This window comes from Piliocolobus tephrosceles, unplaced genomic scaffold (assembly GCF_002776525.5).
Source record: "Piliocolobus tephrosceles isolate RC106 unplaced genomic scaffold, ASM277652v3 unscaffolded_40, whole genome shotgun sequence".
Classification (NCBI taxonomy): domain Eukaryota; kingdom Metazoa; phylum Chordata; class Mammalia; order Primates; family Cercopithecidae; genus Piliocolobus; species Piliocolobus tephrosceles.
The window spans coordinates 510,964-528,392 of NW_022324309.1; the positions used below are offsets into that span (position 1 = coordinate 510,964).

Consider the following 17,429-nt stretch of genomic DNA (forward strand, 5'->3'; position numbering starts at 1 on the left):
GATGAAGTATTTCTCTAAGAAATAAAAATCTTTATAAGCGACTTTGCTCTTTTCAGAGATCTAAGTAGCAAAATTAGCAAGATTTATATGCATTACTTCAAGAGTTTGCAAACAATATGTGACTTATTAAAGGTAAAATAATATGGAATTAGCAACTGCCAGAATTTGACAGTTCTCAAGGGGAAAATGTCAACATTTTTCTGAAGAAGTTTTACTGTTAGCTTCAGAACATTTACATGCAACCAAAAGTTATTTCCGCTTATTATATCCTTGTTATTTCTGTTTATTATTTCTGCTTATTATACCCTGTTTGTTTTTGTAAAATCATATAGAGTTGAAAATAATATTTTAGAAAACTGCTTAAACCTTAATTTCTTATAACTCTATATCAAACTTCAAAGAAAGAAAATGTAAATAATTATAACTTTAACTGGTGTATATCTTTTTAAAAAGGCATTCATTTTATCTTCTATGTATTTTGTTAATTCCTTGGTCAATATCAAAGGATAATTTATTGCATATGAAATGCGTATTCAATACTTGTTTTCTTCCCAGTTCTGATACTTATATAGACTAAAATGAATTTGTATTTTTCCACCTAAGATTTGTTCATATGAAATATCTTTTTGAAATAGCATTCTTAATCATTAATAATTTATTATTACCCTGATGTTTCACTCAAGTATTTATCTTACTTGTAAAAACTATATGATATATATATGTATATACATACATACACTACTTGTATGAGTTTAATCAACTTACTAAGTTAATTAATGAGTGTTTGATACTCCTTTTTCTAATTTAGTCCCAAATTTTGGAGGATTCAAAGTAAGCTAATTTCCCCAAAGATAATTGAGTTGACACAATTTCATTTTAACTATTTGAAGCTTATACGTATTATATTCACAACAGTTTGACTTAATACTATAAAAAGATAATAAAAGGGACCTGGCTTCACTCTTCAAGAATTTGTAACTTTGGATACTGATAATATGGGGAACATTTCTCACCATAACTTGAGGAAGAACTAAATAATTACTTTGCAAGAGACAGAGAAAATTCCAATTTCCTGATTCTCACAGTAGAAAGGACATAACCACAGATTTTTCTTTGCGGGGGAAAGGGGGAGGTTAATATTTCTCACTCTGACATAATTCCTTTGTAACCCAAGAGGCTCTCTCATTGTTCCTGCTGCCTAACTCTGTTATTCAGGTGTCTTCAGGTATCCGTAACAGGAAAGAGAAATCCACTTATATTCAATGAAAAGAAAAAAAAAAAAAACTCATCCCATTTGGAATTATGATCATCAACAAAATTAATTTCTTATAAAAAGTGGCATTTACATCAACAACTTCACAGAAATCTAATTTATAGGACTGACCAATGGATTTTTAGCAAATATCTGATTTTTAGATAAATGACTAAATATAAAGCTGTTCATAGAAATACTACATTATAATTTGTTTTCCATAACTTATGCTGATATTTTGTGTTCTCAGCTCTTCCCATCTACTACTCCTGGGATTCAGTCACTGATGCGTGAATTTTATGATATGGCAAATCCTGTGGGAAATCCTGGCTCAGTCGCGACCCAATACTGGTCTCTTTTAAATGTATTTGAACAATTTCAGTTCATGAATAAAAAGACACAGCCACATCCACTGGAATGGTAAGATAACCACAAATTTGAATTGTACAGTCCAAAAAATCTCTAGTCTACAGATTGATTTCAAAAGGCTTTGCTTACGTTAAAGCAGGCAGCAACAACAAAAAAGTGTGTCCAAATTTCCATGCTCTAGAAAACAAATGTCTTCAGACATTGAAACCATAATGATTCTAGTGGTCTTCAAACACTTTAATAAAAATGTATCCAACAGTTTTTTAAACCAACAAGACTTGACTCCACTATAATGTTTAGAATTGAAAGTTTCAATCTAGTTTCCTTCTGTGATATATATTCTTGAATTGTGAGGGTATTAGACAGAAATAATTAGGTGAGATTTGTTTTATGAACCATCAGTCAGAGTGGCAGCTTGAGACAGTAAGATTATGTATTTAGAGAGTTTTTGAGGTGTGACTTTTTCTGAGCAAAACCCATTGAATGTATATACATATGTTCTGTCTTTGTTACAATTGATTCATATTTTGGTTTTAGAAGGTAGAACTTTGGAGTTTTTCTTTTTTCAGAAGATAGAATCTTAGAGGAAAATATTTGGATAAGATAAAATTTCCCAACTTCACTTCCATTCTAATGAGAAGTAGTAATTAGGGAGTAAGAGAGAACTGAGACAGATACAATTTTACCTCCACTAGGTTAGGGAAAAAGGGCAACACCTAAGGTTTTTTTCTGCTTCTCTTTTATATAGATGGTATTACGGGAGTATTTGACTTTTCTAATGGCAGCAAAACAGAAGTAAACCTAAACCTCCTAGAGAGATGAAAGACTAAATGGCCCTGCCATAATCATTTAAGTCTTTTGCAGTCACCCTGGGCCATGGCTTTGGTTCTATTGACTTACACTTCACTTCTTTCTGCTTGGGATATAGTGAAAACAGTTCTATAAAAACTTTATTTTTACAATTCAAAAATTTGAATGATCATATATTTGAAGAATTCTTAGGACATGTCCCAGGATCAGAATTTACTTTAATTGCCACAGCTTTAAGAAGCTGGTTTTATTTCCTCAATACCTGGAAGTAGTAGACCCAGCAGAAGGTTTTGTTTATGTGTTTGCACATTAGGTTTTAAATAACATACTTCAGAGACACTTTGTACTTTACACTCACTCAAATAATCTAAGACTGTCTCTATTATAGATGGGTGAAAAACAGACTTGATTTCCAAAGGAAGCTATTTAAAAGTATTGTATTTAACTTTGAGGAAGCTCCCTCAAAATACTCAAACTTTGGAAAGTTTGTTCCCAAGCAAAATTTTCTCAAGCTCCACATAGGTTGTAAGATTAAGCAGTGTTCTGATCTTAAATTTAGAAGGTTGAAGTCTCTTCCAGTAAGAAAATTTGCTAATGGTCAATGTTGAGTATAGTTGGAAAGGGTGAGGACTTTTTTGAATCATAGAGACTATATTCAAAAATCCCAACTTTAGAGTTTATGAAGACAAGGTTTGGACCCCTCTGAGACTCAGTTTTCTTATCTGCAAAATATACATTATACTATGAACTATGTATATTTCAGTATGATTATATAAAATAACTTTCGTTTGCTTCATAGTATCTGATACGCTGTAGCACAGGTAGGTAGTAAATATCAGTATACTTTCCTTTCCATGTTTCTATTCAATGATCATTTTAGCTTCTACAGTGTGGGTAATGTTTTTCTTTTTTAATGGGAAAAGCAAGACAAGTTTGAAATATTTAAGTTAATAGTGAGACAAGTAAACCTTATTATGTTTGTTAACAAGCAATTAGTATATTGCTAATTTCATTTTCATTCAAGAAGAAAATTCCCAAATCTAATTATCTTCAGGGTTACCAGTGAGTGTGTATATATTTAATTACCATTCATGTCATATTGCAGTGAGGATGCATGTTATATACATGTTCCAGATGAGAAAATGAAGTGCTAAGAAGATGGGTCGTTTGCTCAGGTTACGAAGCTAATAGAAATAGAGTTGGAACTAGGACCCTGGCCTTCTCATCCATGGTCCAGTGCTTTGGTCCAGGACTCATTCATGGTCCCGTACATCATGCAGACAGGGAGGTCATCATTGTCCTTATCTTCCCAATGGTTACCACAGTTTTTTTCTATAGAAAATGTCAACTTTACGGATGTACACTACCTGTGTTCAATGACTTCATCTTTCATTTTCAGGAAAGATCATTCTCTTGTAGCAATGAGGTGAGAAAGTCAGGAAAGCATGACAATACTAGGTAATAGTTATATATTTGTCCTGAGGCTCAAAATCCAGATATCTCAACAGAATTAGTGTAAATCTGAAAAGAATGAAAATCTTAAAATCAACGTTATGCACCATGTGCTAATTTTACCTTACTAGAAATAGAGTTGCATTGTACATCACTCTAAGAAAAAACTTTCAATGAAAATCCACATGGATTTGAAACAATGTATTCACAAAATTATGCAGAAAATCACTGCAGGATGCCTTTACATACAGAGTGTCTCATTCCATTAAGATAGTAACCTTTCCAAACTTCAGTTTCTGTGCATTTCAGGGTCCTGTCTTATGTAAGAGTCACCTGGAATAAACAGTTTTTAAAATAAAACTGTAAAAAATTATCATGGTTTCCAACATTAGCAATAATTTTAATTCCTTGATGCTTTTAAATTTCTTAGCTGATGTTTGTATTTGGAGCTGAATATGTCTTATGTATCTCTTCTCCATTACAGTACCCAGCGCAATATCTGGGACAACACATATTTCTAAAATGTTATTTAACAAAGAAAATTGTATTTAACTCTCACAGCATCCCTGTGAAGTAAGGTAAACACTGTTATCTCCATTGTGCTGGGGTGGAAATGGAGATTTGCACCAGCACAGGAAAGTCTTGTCAGGGGCCTGCAGATGATCCTGCCTGCTGTTCTTTATCATCAGGACCAGCAATTTTTCTGTCTGCAATTTCAATTATTTTCGTCTCAAATCTGAGGATTTAAAGGGCAATCTGGCCAAGTATTTAGTTATACAACAGAGAAAATTAGGTGAACACACCAGAATATAACTAACCCTTACTATTCACTACTGTTAATTAGAGTTTAAGGGTAGAAGACTTGGCAAGACATAGGTCGTTTTCTGCATGGTACACTTATATTCTTCAATTAAATGTATGTTCTTCTCAGGCTGTGCCTTGGTGCTTCCAAGACTTTTTGCTCCAAAACAGTATAACTATAGCCAAACAGATTTCTAATAAGAGTGTGTATTCTTGAATCACTTCTATTGGACCCAAGCTATCTGAGATTCCTCAGATTTGGACTGAGAGTGACTTTACCCTGGTTTTCTTCAAATGTGCTTCTACTGATTAGGGATGATGAGATTTCCACCTACTTCCTTTAAGGGTAGATTGCCAGTTTTGAGGATTGAAATGCAGAAAGCGTTTTTTGTGTTCATCAAAGTAACTGTGCCCATACGGAAGAAGAGATAGTGTTAGATGTAATTTCCATGAGTTTTGTTCATTTCATTAATCCAGAGTTGTTTGGCATTGCATTTGCAGGGATTCTTTCACAGAGGATAAGAACATTGAAAAACCACAAGTGCGATTTGATGCAATAGAAAATAAAAAAGGTAAATATATCTATATTATATATATAGATATAAATATACATTCCCACTTATTTCAACATAACTAAATACTTATTTAGTATTTCCTGGCAAAAAAATGCAAAATATTTAGCTTTATTAGCAATCAAAAATGAAAATTAAATGAGGAAATACTATTTTTCCTTAAATTTGGAAAGAATTTTCTGAATCCAGCAATCCCACTACTGGATATCTATCCAAAGGAAATGAACTCAGTATGTTGAAGAGATATTTGTACTCCAGTGTTAACTACAGCACTACACACAATAGCCAAAATATAGAATCAAACTAAGTGTTCATCAGTAAACAAATGGATAAAGAAAATGGGGGTATATATACACAATCGAATACTATTCAGCCACGAAAGAGAAAGAAATCCTGTTATTTGTTATTTGTGACATAGATAGTCCTGGAGAATGTTAAGTGAAATAAACCAGACACAGAAAGATAAAAACACAGTAATCTCACTCATGTGGGATTGCAAACAGTTGATCTCACAGAAATAGAGAGGGATTACCAGTTTTATGCTGTCATAGAGAGTAGAATACTAGTTACTAGAGGCCGGGGAGGTAGGGAGGGAAGGAGGCGGCCAGAGATTGGTTATAGTTAGATAGAAGAAAAAATTCTGTTCTATTAAACAGTGGAATGACTATCATTAACCAATGTATATTTTTAAATAGCTGGAAGAAAGGATTTTGAATAATCTCACCACAAAGAAATGATAAATGTTTGAAGTGATGGGTATGCTAATTAGCCACATTTAATCATTACACAATGTATACATGTATGAAAATATTTCACATTGTACCCCAGAATTATGTGCCAATTAAAATAAAACTTTAAAAAAGATAGAGTTGGGAAGAGAGTAGGGAAATAAGTATTCTCGTAGTGCTGTTGGATGTATAAATTAGAACAACCTCTATTAAGGGGCCATTTAACAAAATATAAGAAAAGTTTTAAAAATTATTTTTATAGATCAGAAATTTTACTTCTAGATATTCATTTAAGGAAATAATATATACAACATTTAATTACATAAATTATCAACAAATTTAAAAACTGGAGTTCATTACTATTGCAATAAGAGTGGACTGGACACACAAAGTAAGCTAGAGTCATCAAATAAAATGTTGTAAATCCATTCTTATGTTGTGAAAGAATATTTATGACATGAAAATTGTTTATGATCTATTGTTAAACCTAACAATTGGCTACCTCACTGTGAAGCTAGGAAAAATTCGTGGTGATTTATATTTTTCCTCTTTGGCTTATCTCTATTTTCTCATTTTTTCATTCCAAAGAACATCTAAACTTTTTGTTACAAGAAAAAATTACTTCTAATTTTAAAAAGAAAAAAATGAAAAGAAGTACCTACACATATGTTTATAATTTTTTTTTTAGTTTAAAGTTTTTCTGTTATGAAACAGGATTTAGCCCAATACAGTGGTTTTCAGTGTGTGTCCCCCTCTCCCCAGAATCACCTGGAAAACATAGCAATTCAGATCTACTCAATCAGAATCTCCGGTGATGAGACCCAGCACTTTGTGTTTTAAGAAGCCCTTCAGATGATTCTGAGGCTAGAGTTTGAGAATCACTGGTTCAATAGAATGAATCAGTAGGTGCAGTGGAGAACTGAGAGAAACTGCCTTTCTTTTACCCACCAGTTTTTTCCTCTATAAATGAATAATTTAAGCACCCGGAGTGTTTTATTCACTCATTTGTTTCATAAATATTTATTAAGTCATTTTTAAAATAAATATTTGGTTGAATTAAAAAATATAGAGTAAATATTAGTGGAACCAACTGGATGGCACTTCTATAATTCTAATGATTTGGAAAATTATAGTCATAGGATATAGAAACTATACGGCACCTTGACTGATCAACTTCAGGCAATAAATGGCATTTAGGCCATTCATTCTCTCTCTTAATATTTTTCTATTTGAAATAATAATTCTGCTGAGCTTTGGATAAAATAACTTATTTTATCGTAGCTTCCAGTTTTAGTTAGAAGTGTTCACTAGTATAATAAAAGTTAAATAAAAAACATGTTTTATTAAGTTATCTAATAGCTAAATGTATATTTTAAATTTTGATTAATGGTTTTTATTTTAAATTTACATTTCTGTTTTTTTTTTTTTTTTAGCCGCAGTTCCACAAATTAAGAATGAAAATAAAGAAATACATTGCAGTGATGGTGAGTTGAGACTGAAGTGTTGTAGCAGCATAATCAACAATTAGGGAACGGCCTTATTTTGAAAAAAAAAAAAAAAAAACCATTATTTTATTATATTTGGGTATCTTAGGCTGCTAATTGTTAAAGTAAATTTTAGGAGTTATTAGATTTTTGAGGGAGTCAGTATCTACCACTTTTGCATAAGAACATAAAACATTACTTTTTTTGTTTAAGGACAATGATTTCCAAACCTACTTTGAAGGGCTTTAGGGGTTCTAGGGCATTGCCTTGGAAGCCTTTCAAATGTAAGAGCTTGGCTTACCAACTGTATACACTGGTCTTTAGGGGGCTCACTACCTGGCAGTGATTTCTTTCTCACCAGATTGTTGTTGTAATGGTTAGCACTTCAGTAGAATTTTCTTTGTAACAGTTAAGCCAATTTTCAATTTTTTAATTCATTTCTTAACCAAGACATAATAGGAGAAAAATAGATACTTTGATACTTTTAAGTTTGTATTAACTTTAAATTTAAAAATAATTTTCTTCATTCTGGTCAATTAGACAATGGTCTCACCAATATATCATCTTAGAGAGTCTAATTGATTTTTCCAAAATCACAGGATTATTAAATGCCTGAGCTGTATCACAAAGCTGGGTCTTCAGATTCTCTGTTCAAAGCTCCTGAATTTAGGCCAGGCACAGTGGCAAGCACTATATGCCCAGTGCTTTGGGAGGCCAAGGCAGGGGGATCACTTCAGTCCAGGAGTTCGAGGTTACAGTGAGCTATGATTGCATCATTGTACTCCAGCCTGAGTGACATAGCAAGACCCTGTCTCTAAAAGAAAAGAAAAAGAAAAACCCCTGAGTTTTTTTTAATATTCTATAATACATTGTAGAAAAATTGAGTTCTATATAGCAAGATTTTTCTTGATTATGTATACCTTAAAAATATATATATACACACGCATGTGTATGTGTATGTATATATGTATGTATTTGGTGCTAAAAACCAACTTAGAAAATTTAGTTTTCCACAAATAAAAATCAATTTCAGTAAAACGTTAAAGCTGAAAAAAAGTACAGATTTAGATTTAATTTATTATATTATTTTATTTATTTATGTTTTAGAGATAGGATTTCACTTTGTTGTCCTTGCTGAAGTGCAGTGGCACCATCATAGCTCACTGCAACCTCAACTTCCTGGGCACAAGCAATCCTCCTGCCTCAGCCTCCCAAGTGGGTAGGACTACAGGCATGAGCTACTACAGCTGGACAATTTATGCAATTTTATATAGAAATGAGGTGTTGCTCTGTTGCCCAGGCTGGTCTTGAGCTTCTGGCCTCAAGTGGTCCTCCTCTCACAGTACTGGGATTACAGAAATGAGCTGCCATGCCTGGCCTAATTTATTATTAATAGAAGTCTTTGAATTTAATAAAATCTACTTTTTATCATCTAAAATGCAATTTAATTCATTCACGATGTTTTATCAGCATTGTTAAGTTCATGGTAGGCTGAGATAATAATATAGTTTAATAGAATTAACATATATAGCCAATTAAAGAAATGACATTTTAAATAAAGTATTGCTAATAGAGAATAAAGATAGCAAGTATTACTTATGCCATTCCTTCCCTGCAGTCACCACTCAATCTCCTACCCCCGGAAAAATACATGCTACTCCATTCTCCTGGAAAACTGCTGTCTAGAGTATGGTGGGAAAAGGACTAGTGAGAAAACTAGGAGCAAAATTAGAACACTTGTTGAGGGTCTACTCTGTGCCAGGCCCAAGGCGAGATGCAACATCCAGAAAGCCACTCCGCCTCCTTGGGCTTCTATTTTCTCATTTGTAAAATGAAAGGATTGCACTGGACGATCTCACTTTTTCCCCCCGCCCCAGTTCCCAGGTAATATGGTGTAGATAATGTGAATATGTTAGATAGGCTCTTTAACTTCGTTCATGTTTTTATGCTGATAAAAATTAGTCCTGGCCGGGCATGGTGGCTCAAGCCTGTAATCCCAGCACTTTGGGAGGCCGAGACGGGCGGATCACGAGGTCAGGAGATCGAGACCATCCTGGCTAACACGGTGAAACCCCGTCTCTACTAAAAAAATACAAAAAAAAAACTAGCCGGGCGAGGTGGCGGGCGCCTGTAGTCCCAGCTACTCGGGAGGCTGAGGCAAGAGAATGGCGTAAACCCAGGAGGCGGAGCTTGCAGTGAGCTGAGATCCGGCCACTGCACTCCAGCCCGGGTGACAGAGCGACACTCCGTCTCAAAAAAAAAAAAAAAAAAAAAATTAGTCCTGCCTGGATCTTTAGTAATTAATCTTCCTGCTTTTATGGTATAAAATAAGATTTAAAAAATAATGTGAGGATGCCTCAGAACAGGTGGGATTATCTTTAAGAGTCTAGGCTTTCTCATGTTCAATATGAGTTATGATTGTTCCTTAAGAGGGCAATCAAATTCTGTGGTTAAAAGAAATCCATTAAAAGCAACCAAAACTTCAAACAGCTTTCCCATATATACTTGCCGAATAGATTAAGCAGGCTGCTACCACTGAACCTCGTGCTGAGTTCTCTGTAGATCTCAGGTAAGCTGGCCTGAGACAAGTTGAGACTGGGATGGGAAAGATGCCAACCAAACACCAGGTGTTTGTAGGCGGCAACACTGATACTTCAGTGGAAGATGATGTCAGAACTAAATCAGCTTTCAGACAGGGGTTTAGGAAATAGTGCTCACACCAGAGGTGGAGACTTTCTGATGAAACCAAAAGTAAGCACTTGCTGAAGAGAACGATTGCACATTTATTTCCTGTCATCTAGGGCTGTTTCAGTTTCTATGGAGGGCAGACCCTCTTGAAAACTGTGACTATTAAGTGAAAGTACAAACTGCAGGGAAATTAACTCTCAGGGAATCTTTATAAAAATATATCCTATTAAGTTAAAGCACATCTTCTATGTTTGATTTTGAAAAAAGATCTTCCTTTTTGTTATTCACTTAGCAAGTTCTGAGCAGAAAAGTGCAACTGTTTATATTCTCTTTGTGCCTGAGCAATGGTCATTTCCAAAGCACAGCCCATAACTCAACTCCAGCTTGTTTAATGTTATGTTAGGTTTGCAGCCATTTGAATCAAATCTCATGATTAATAATATCCTCTTTTTATTGTCCTTATCTCAGGGTCTTTAACAGAGAAAATACTGGAGAAAAAACTTCGATGAAAAAAGAATGTATTATTGATAAGTGGTTGAATTTGAATTAAAAACTGTGGTCCTTTACAGAATGACTTCTAATAAAAACAATTTCTGCCTTCATTCTTTTTTCTTTTTTATTATAAGAAAATTTCAGAGGCTATTAGCATCATTGAAATTATAGATGCAGTCCACCTACATCTATCAGCCAGATACTATATTTGGTTGATCATTAGGTCAAATAGCAAGTAAAATTAATGAAGCAGACAGTTTACCCAATTCAATGAGTTATTCAACCAACATTACCAGTTATTTATTTTTTACTAAGACTTTTTTATGAAATAAAATTACAGTATATCTATTGTATTATTGTTCATAATTTATACCTGCATTTGTTTTTCTTCCATAGCCTGAGAAAACTATATAGGCCAGAAATATGTAGGGTTTTTTTTCATTTTTCCTTTAATTGTTTTAGTCCATAATGGGAGCTATACAGAGACCTAGTCCCCAGAACTAGAATGAAGCATCCATGTGGGTTAGTGGCACCCATCATCATGGATTTGGTGGTGCACCTCCATGTCCATCAAAGAAAAATAAAAATTTTGGTCTTGTTGAAGCACAAAGTCTGGGCATAATGGGCAATGCAGCTGGAGAGCAAGACAAGGAACGGCTTGAGAAATGCCTTGTTTGCCTTATTGGGAGCTTGGACTTGACTCTGGAAATTATGAGAAACCACTAAAGAATGGAAGACAAATCGTCAGATTTGATTTTAGGAAAATCAATATTATAGCTATGTAAAAGCAGAGGATACAGTTAATAAACACAACAGTTAATAAAATAATCTCCTTTCTCTAAGTTCAGTTTTATAGCTTCCTGTAGCAAATTCTGTGTTATCTTTTTTTGTTGCCATGTTAAATGTCACTGGATGTTTTATGTAAGGAAACACCAAGATACTTTCATTTTACTGATTTTTATAGAATTTTCTATGTTTACCTTTGTTGGTATTTTGTTGACAATTGGAAAGTATTGATAGAATGAAATACTCCTTGACATGTCTTTGAAAAACATTTTGTTAACCTTTTGGGTAATTTGTTTATTCTAAACATTAACATTGAATATAACATAACAGTAGCTGGAGTATGTGCCTATAAAGCTATTTTTCTTCTTTTTGTCACTGAAATAAAGCTGTAAACAATTGGGCTAACAAAGAGAAAGATTTTTTTAATGACTCAATCAATGGTATGTAGTAATGTTCTAGGTTCTATGACAGGATGGAGCAGAGTATAGTATTTCCTTCTTATACTTTATGGTACTTTCCCAAGTAAGGTGGCCTGAGAAGGAGCAGTTTCAGGATGCCCTTGTTTTTGTGTCTGTTTTGTATAATACTGGAGCTTGCAGTCTTTGCCCCACGCTGCCTATAAGATACCATATCAATCAAATGGCATTTCAATGACACTCCACATTAAGAAATTTTCCTCATTCCTTGCTGGTCCCCTTCTGCTGCCATCCCACAGAGCCATCACTCCCACTTACACAGTTGCTTGATATATGCAGTAAATATCACGAAAATGTTATCAATCCACAGGAGAGACATTTTCCCACCTTCTGTGCCTTTAAAGTTTCAAGGGCTGAGCAGAAAATGCCCTCTATATAACACCAACTAAAGTCAACAGCTGTTCTATGAGGCAAATTCTACAAAATCTGATGAATTGAAAAGCCAGCTGCAGCCACAAATCAAGTATGATCAGGGTACTGATGGGAAAGTCAGCAGGGATCACTGAAATTGTTTAAAGGAAACAGAAAAAGAAAAACCTAATCATATATTCTTTAAAGATATTTACCCACTTCACAGTTGTCTTTGTCATTGTTTTTGTTTTTTTAGCAGATAAAAACACACCATGTCATATCAAGCAGATCTTCACACATCCGCATTTGGAACTAAATCCCGACTTTAATCCAAAGATCAAAGATTATTACTCTGAAGTCCCATTTGATGTGGTAACAGTGACAATTGGAGTGGAGACTCCTAAGTGTCAGTGCAAGGTGCACCTGTACGAGCAGGCAGGGCCAAGGTATGAGGATGTTGACTGGGGCTGTGTTGAGACACCCTACTGGGAAGCAGACATTTGATGTAAACTTTGAAAGTGGTTCAGAAAAGCTGATTCATAAGATCAGTGGAAAGATTGCCAGGGTGTGAACTTTCCCCTTCTCATGTTTTTTTAAAAAGATCGGCAACCTTTGAAGCTCATCTTTGTAACGATATTTTAACAAGAAAGGATCTTGTTATATGAAATATAGAGAAGATCCATTAAGGAAAAATCTCACTTATTGTTGTCTTCATGTTTTAACATTGCTGAATATGTCAAGTTTTTGAATATTCAAAAATTGATTGCTTAAACCAATTGGTGCACAATTTGTGGACACAGTACCAGGAACTTTCCCAACCTCATTGGCTTTTTTTTCCTGTTGATTCTTTTAAAAGTCAGCAACTCTTTTGTTCATAATTTTAAACAGAAGATAGAACCTTATTCTGTGCTGTGTCCATAGCAAAGAAGATACTCATGTTTCCATGCTGTAGGGAAAGAAATGTACTTGGAACCCTTGAGAGCCAAGTCTAGTAGAAAGGATTGAAGTCAGGACAACCCGGGTTCCAAACCCTGACTCTTCTATGTGACTTTGAATGATGTGTTCACTAGTTCTAGGTCATGGTCTCTATATTTAAAATGGGAACAATCCTAGTTGTATTAAATGAGATAATGTGTGACCCCGTCAGATGACTAATAAATATTAGTTTCCTTTGCTTTAATTTATGGGAGATATAAGTTGTCCTGAAAGAACACTCTTGGCATAGTAAAGTACTGTGAAAGAGATATTTATTTATTTTCATATTTTAGGTTTCTTATGAAATTGTATAGACCTTTCCTGTTATTTATTCAAATAGGCATTTAGTAAATATTGATATATGAATCAGTTTGGGCTGAATAAATTTACCCTATTCATATTCTCTCTCTTTCTCTCTCCCTCTTTCTCTCCAGGTTTGCCAGCTACCCTCTGGGCTTAGGAATGAACAAAATCTCAATATTTGTGGTGGATGAATCTCCAGCACACGGTGAGACCCTGATCACGTACAAACTCACCATCTATAGAGAAGACCGCCCAAGTCTGCCCTTATTTGAGGCCTTCACAGCATGTGGTTTTGTGCAGGTAAGTGAAGTTTACATTTGCACTTGGGTTGAATTGGAAACGATCTGTTAACCCGGGTGAAAAATGGCAAATGAAAATTATTACAAGAAATTGTATGCTTTGAAATCAAAACTGGTCTCATTTCAAAAGAGTGAGAATCCCAGCCAGGTATCTAAGGCACCTCGTTGTGAGTAATTTTAGTGTGATGGCTACTCCCTGTGCTCATTGTGTTCAGTGGACTTATTGTGGTTAATGTTCAAAATAAATGTCTGAGGACTCACACTTAGTTGTGAAATCAGTTTCACATTTTCCTTTTGAATTGGGCTATTTTCCTTGGATTTGTCCCTGGATCTACTTTTGAAATTTTAAACTAGATTTAGTAGAATTTACTTCAAAGACTAAGAGGAAAATTTATGAAACTATTTTACAGATGGGATACTGGATAAATGAAACTAAATTTGCTTGGGATAGTTATATTTCACATTCACTTCTCATACAGTAATCATTTCGCACGGCTATAGTTTCTCTTGTGAGCAGCACATACCATTTTGTAACCTTGTTCATTTTGGAGAAGGGTTAATGTTACCCTAACAGCTTTGTTCTATTTCCCTATTTTTGCTCTTTTAAGGATCCTATGTGTAACTTTGTATGCTTCCTCATATCATATACCCCTTGCTACAGGTGATTCCAGGGAAGTAGTAATAGGTATTTTTATCACATATCTACTAATTCACTCAGAAAGTATGCTTGTAAATATATCATGTCAAATTAAATATTACTGGGAGCTTTGAAGAATAGATGGTTAGTAAAAGAGAGGTGTTGCTGACTGGGCCTTGATAGATAGTATGGTTACCATGTTGTTTTAATAAATGTAACAGCCAGACACATTAATCACCCCGCCACTGTCTTATCTGTTTCCAAGAGCTTTAAAAATCTCAGGGGTTGGCATAATTTTTATTTTTTAAGGAAAACTGATCACTAATTTAGGACTTACCACTAAATCAAATGGAATTTCACGTTGGTCTGAAGATTCATTCAAAGAAAGACAAAGATGTTATTCTCCAAGATATTAATAAGCATACTTAACAAAGAGTAGAATAGAGTTCCATGGTCAAATAAACCCACTGGTTGGTGAAGCAATAAGCTAAACAAAGTTAAGTAGATGTCTTTACTATAGGACTTCTCTGAACCTCTAATATACGAATTTAAATAGTGATTCATTTATAGTATGGAAAATATATAGGGTGCTTCATTTCCAAACTTATCTGATATGGTTTTAATAGAATAGCTATTAATATTTTTTGTGGGATAGATTTGAGGACACACTGGTCTACACTATGGAGAAGACTTTAAAATATGTTCCTCTCAGGTTTTGACCTTTCAATTGGCTTTATTTGGATTGCTGTCTCAACCTGCTTCTGAATTGAAGGACAAATAATATAGCCACACCAAAAATGTTTTAAAAAATAAACAAAAACTTAGAGGGAGGTGTGCTTTTGTATATTTGTGTATGTTTATGTGTGTATAATTATTTCTAAACTAAATATTCTTACCCTTTTTGGTGGAGCTTTTTTTTTTTTCATACATTGCGGGGAGAAGTGTGAAATGTTTGACCACATTGGAGAACTTTGGCAGTATCCACCAAAGCTAAATACATATAAATGACTCAGCAGTCCTTCTAGCTATACACCTAAGATAAAGGAAGTCATATGCCCATGAAAAGACACACGTACACAAAATCTTCATATTGGTTTTATTCATAGTAGCGAAAAGCTGAAAATAATTCAGTAAGAAAGGAAAAACATCCAATATTATATTATTGGGGCATTAAAAATAAATGAAGTACAGATACACACAAATATGAAAGAATCTTCAAAACCTTGCATTCAGAAAAACAAGCCAGACATCAATAATGAACGCTGGCAAGGATGTGGAGAAAAGGGAACCCTTGTACTCTGTTGGTGGGAAATTAGTACAGCCACTATGGAGACCAGTATCGAGGTTTCTCAAAAAGCTAAAAATACAACTACTGTATAATTCAGCAGTCCCACTGCTGAGTATATTTCCAAAGTAAGGGAAATCAGTATATTGAAGAGATAACTGCATTCCCGTGTTTGTTGCAGCATTATTCACAATAGCCAAGATACGGAATCAACTTAAGTGTCCATCAATGGATGAATGGATGAAGAAAATGTGGTACATATATACAATGGTGTATGACTCAGCCATAAAAAATGAAATCCTATCATTTGTAACTGCATGGATAAAACTGGAGGATATTATATTAAGTGAAATAAGTCAGGAACAAAAAGACAAATATCGCATGTTCTCAGTCATATGTGGGAGCTAAAGACAAGTGGATACCATGGAAATAAAGAATAGAATGCTGCTTAACCATAGGCTGAGTAGGGCAGTGGAGAGGGTGGGATGAAGAGCAGATGTTAATGGGCACAAAAAAACCCAAATAGAAGGAATAAAGTCTAACGTTCAATAGTGTAACAGGGCAACTGTAGTTAGCAGTAATTCATGGTATATTTCAAAACAACTAGAAGAGTGGAATTGGAATGTTCCTAACACAAAGAAATGACAAATACTTGAGGTGATAGATATCCCAATTACTCTGATTTGATCATTACACATTGTATACTTGTATCAAAATATCACATGTATCCCATAAATACGTACAACTATTAGGTATCCACAACAATTAAAAAAATTTAAAAGAAGCCAGATATATAAAGAAATACTGTATTTCACTTATATGAAGTTCAAGAATAAGCAAAACTAATCTATGTTTATAGAAGTCAGAACAGCAGTTACCTAGAAGCTATGGGTACCACTAAGCATGAGAGAACTTTTTGGGCAAATGTCCTATATCTTAATCTGGGTGGTGGTTTGTTTGGCAGCACTCTTGGCCTCTATCCGCTAGATTCCTGTAGCAACCCCCCTTCCCAAGATGTGTCATATATAGCTAGGTGTTATATAGATAAAAATTTAATTGTACACTTAAGATTTTTGCAATCTACTGTTTAAAATTATATAATATATAAAATATGCATGTGTATTTGTGTGTATATGTATAAAATTTTGTATACTGCATATAAATTATACCTCAACAAATTAAGAAAAAAGATTGGTGGGAAAGATATATATTCCTTTCTTCCATGACTTGTTTCTCCAATGTTGTATTGATCAGAAACAAGTTAATTATCATGCCATTACCTGTACCCTAGAACTTAAAGTATAATAATACAAAAAAAAAAAAAAAAGAATAGATTATGTCAGAAAAATGTTAGTATATCATCAAGAAAAATATTAGAAAACTCTTGTGGGATGAATCCTACAAATGATTGCAGAAAAGTATGTTGGTAATTTTGTAAGAATCATTTCCACAAGGTCTTAATTTAAAGTTTATGTGTGGTCCCACAGCAAGTGTTATATTTTGTAACATGGAAAACTATCTGATAAGCACTAGTACATTTTAGAAAGTGTCAAATGAGTGAACAGAAAAATGTGGCATGAATAATGTGGACTGCTTTAGATACTTTACTGGGCACAAGTGGCTTCATGAGCTGGGAGAAGTCAACAGCAGGGGTAAATGTTCTCACCAT

At 34.1% G+C, this 17,429-nt stretch overlaps 1 protein-coding gene across 7 annotated transcripts in view; it reads left to right on the plus strand.

The window, feature by feature from the left end:
- LOC113219499 (cadherin-like and PC-esterase domain-containing protein 1) overlaps positions 1–17,429 on the plus strand; it is a 308,433-nt gene that overhangs the window by 137,403 nt on the left and 153,601 nt on the right. For 5 of the 7 annotated variants that reach the window (XM_026454317.1, XM_026454321.1, XM_026454323.1 and 2 more), the window contains exons 12-16: positions 1,503–1,672; positions 5,186–5,256; positions 7,418–7,468; positions 12,518–12,707; positions 13,671–13,839. In XM_026454317.1, coding sequence (XP_026310102.1) covers positions 1,503–1,672; positions 5,186–5,256; positions 7,418–7,468; positions 12,518–12,707; positions 13,671–13,839 — 651 coding nt within the window. The remainder of the gene's footprint in view (positions 1–1,502; positions 1,673–5,185; positions 5,257–7,417; positions 7,469–12,517; positions 12,708–13,670; positions 13,840–17,429) is intronic. The other 2 variants (XM_026454318.1, XM_026454320.1) reach the window with 1 other exon arrangement.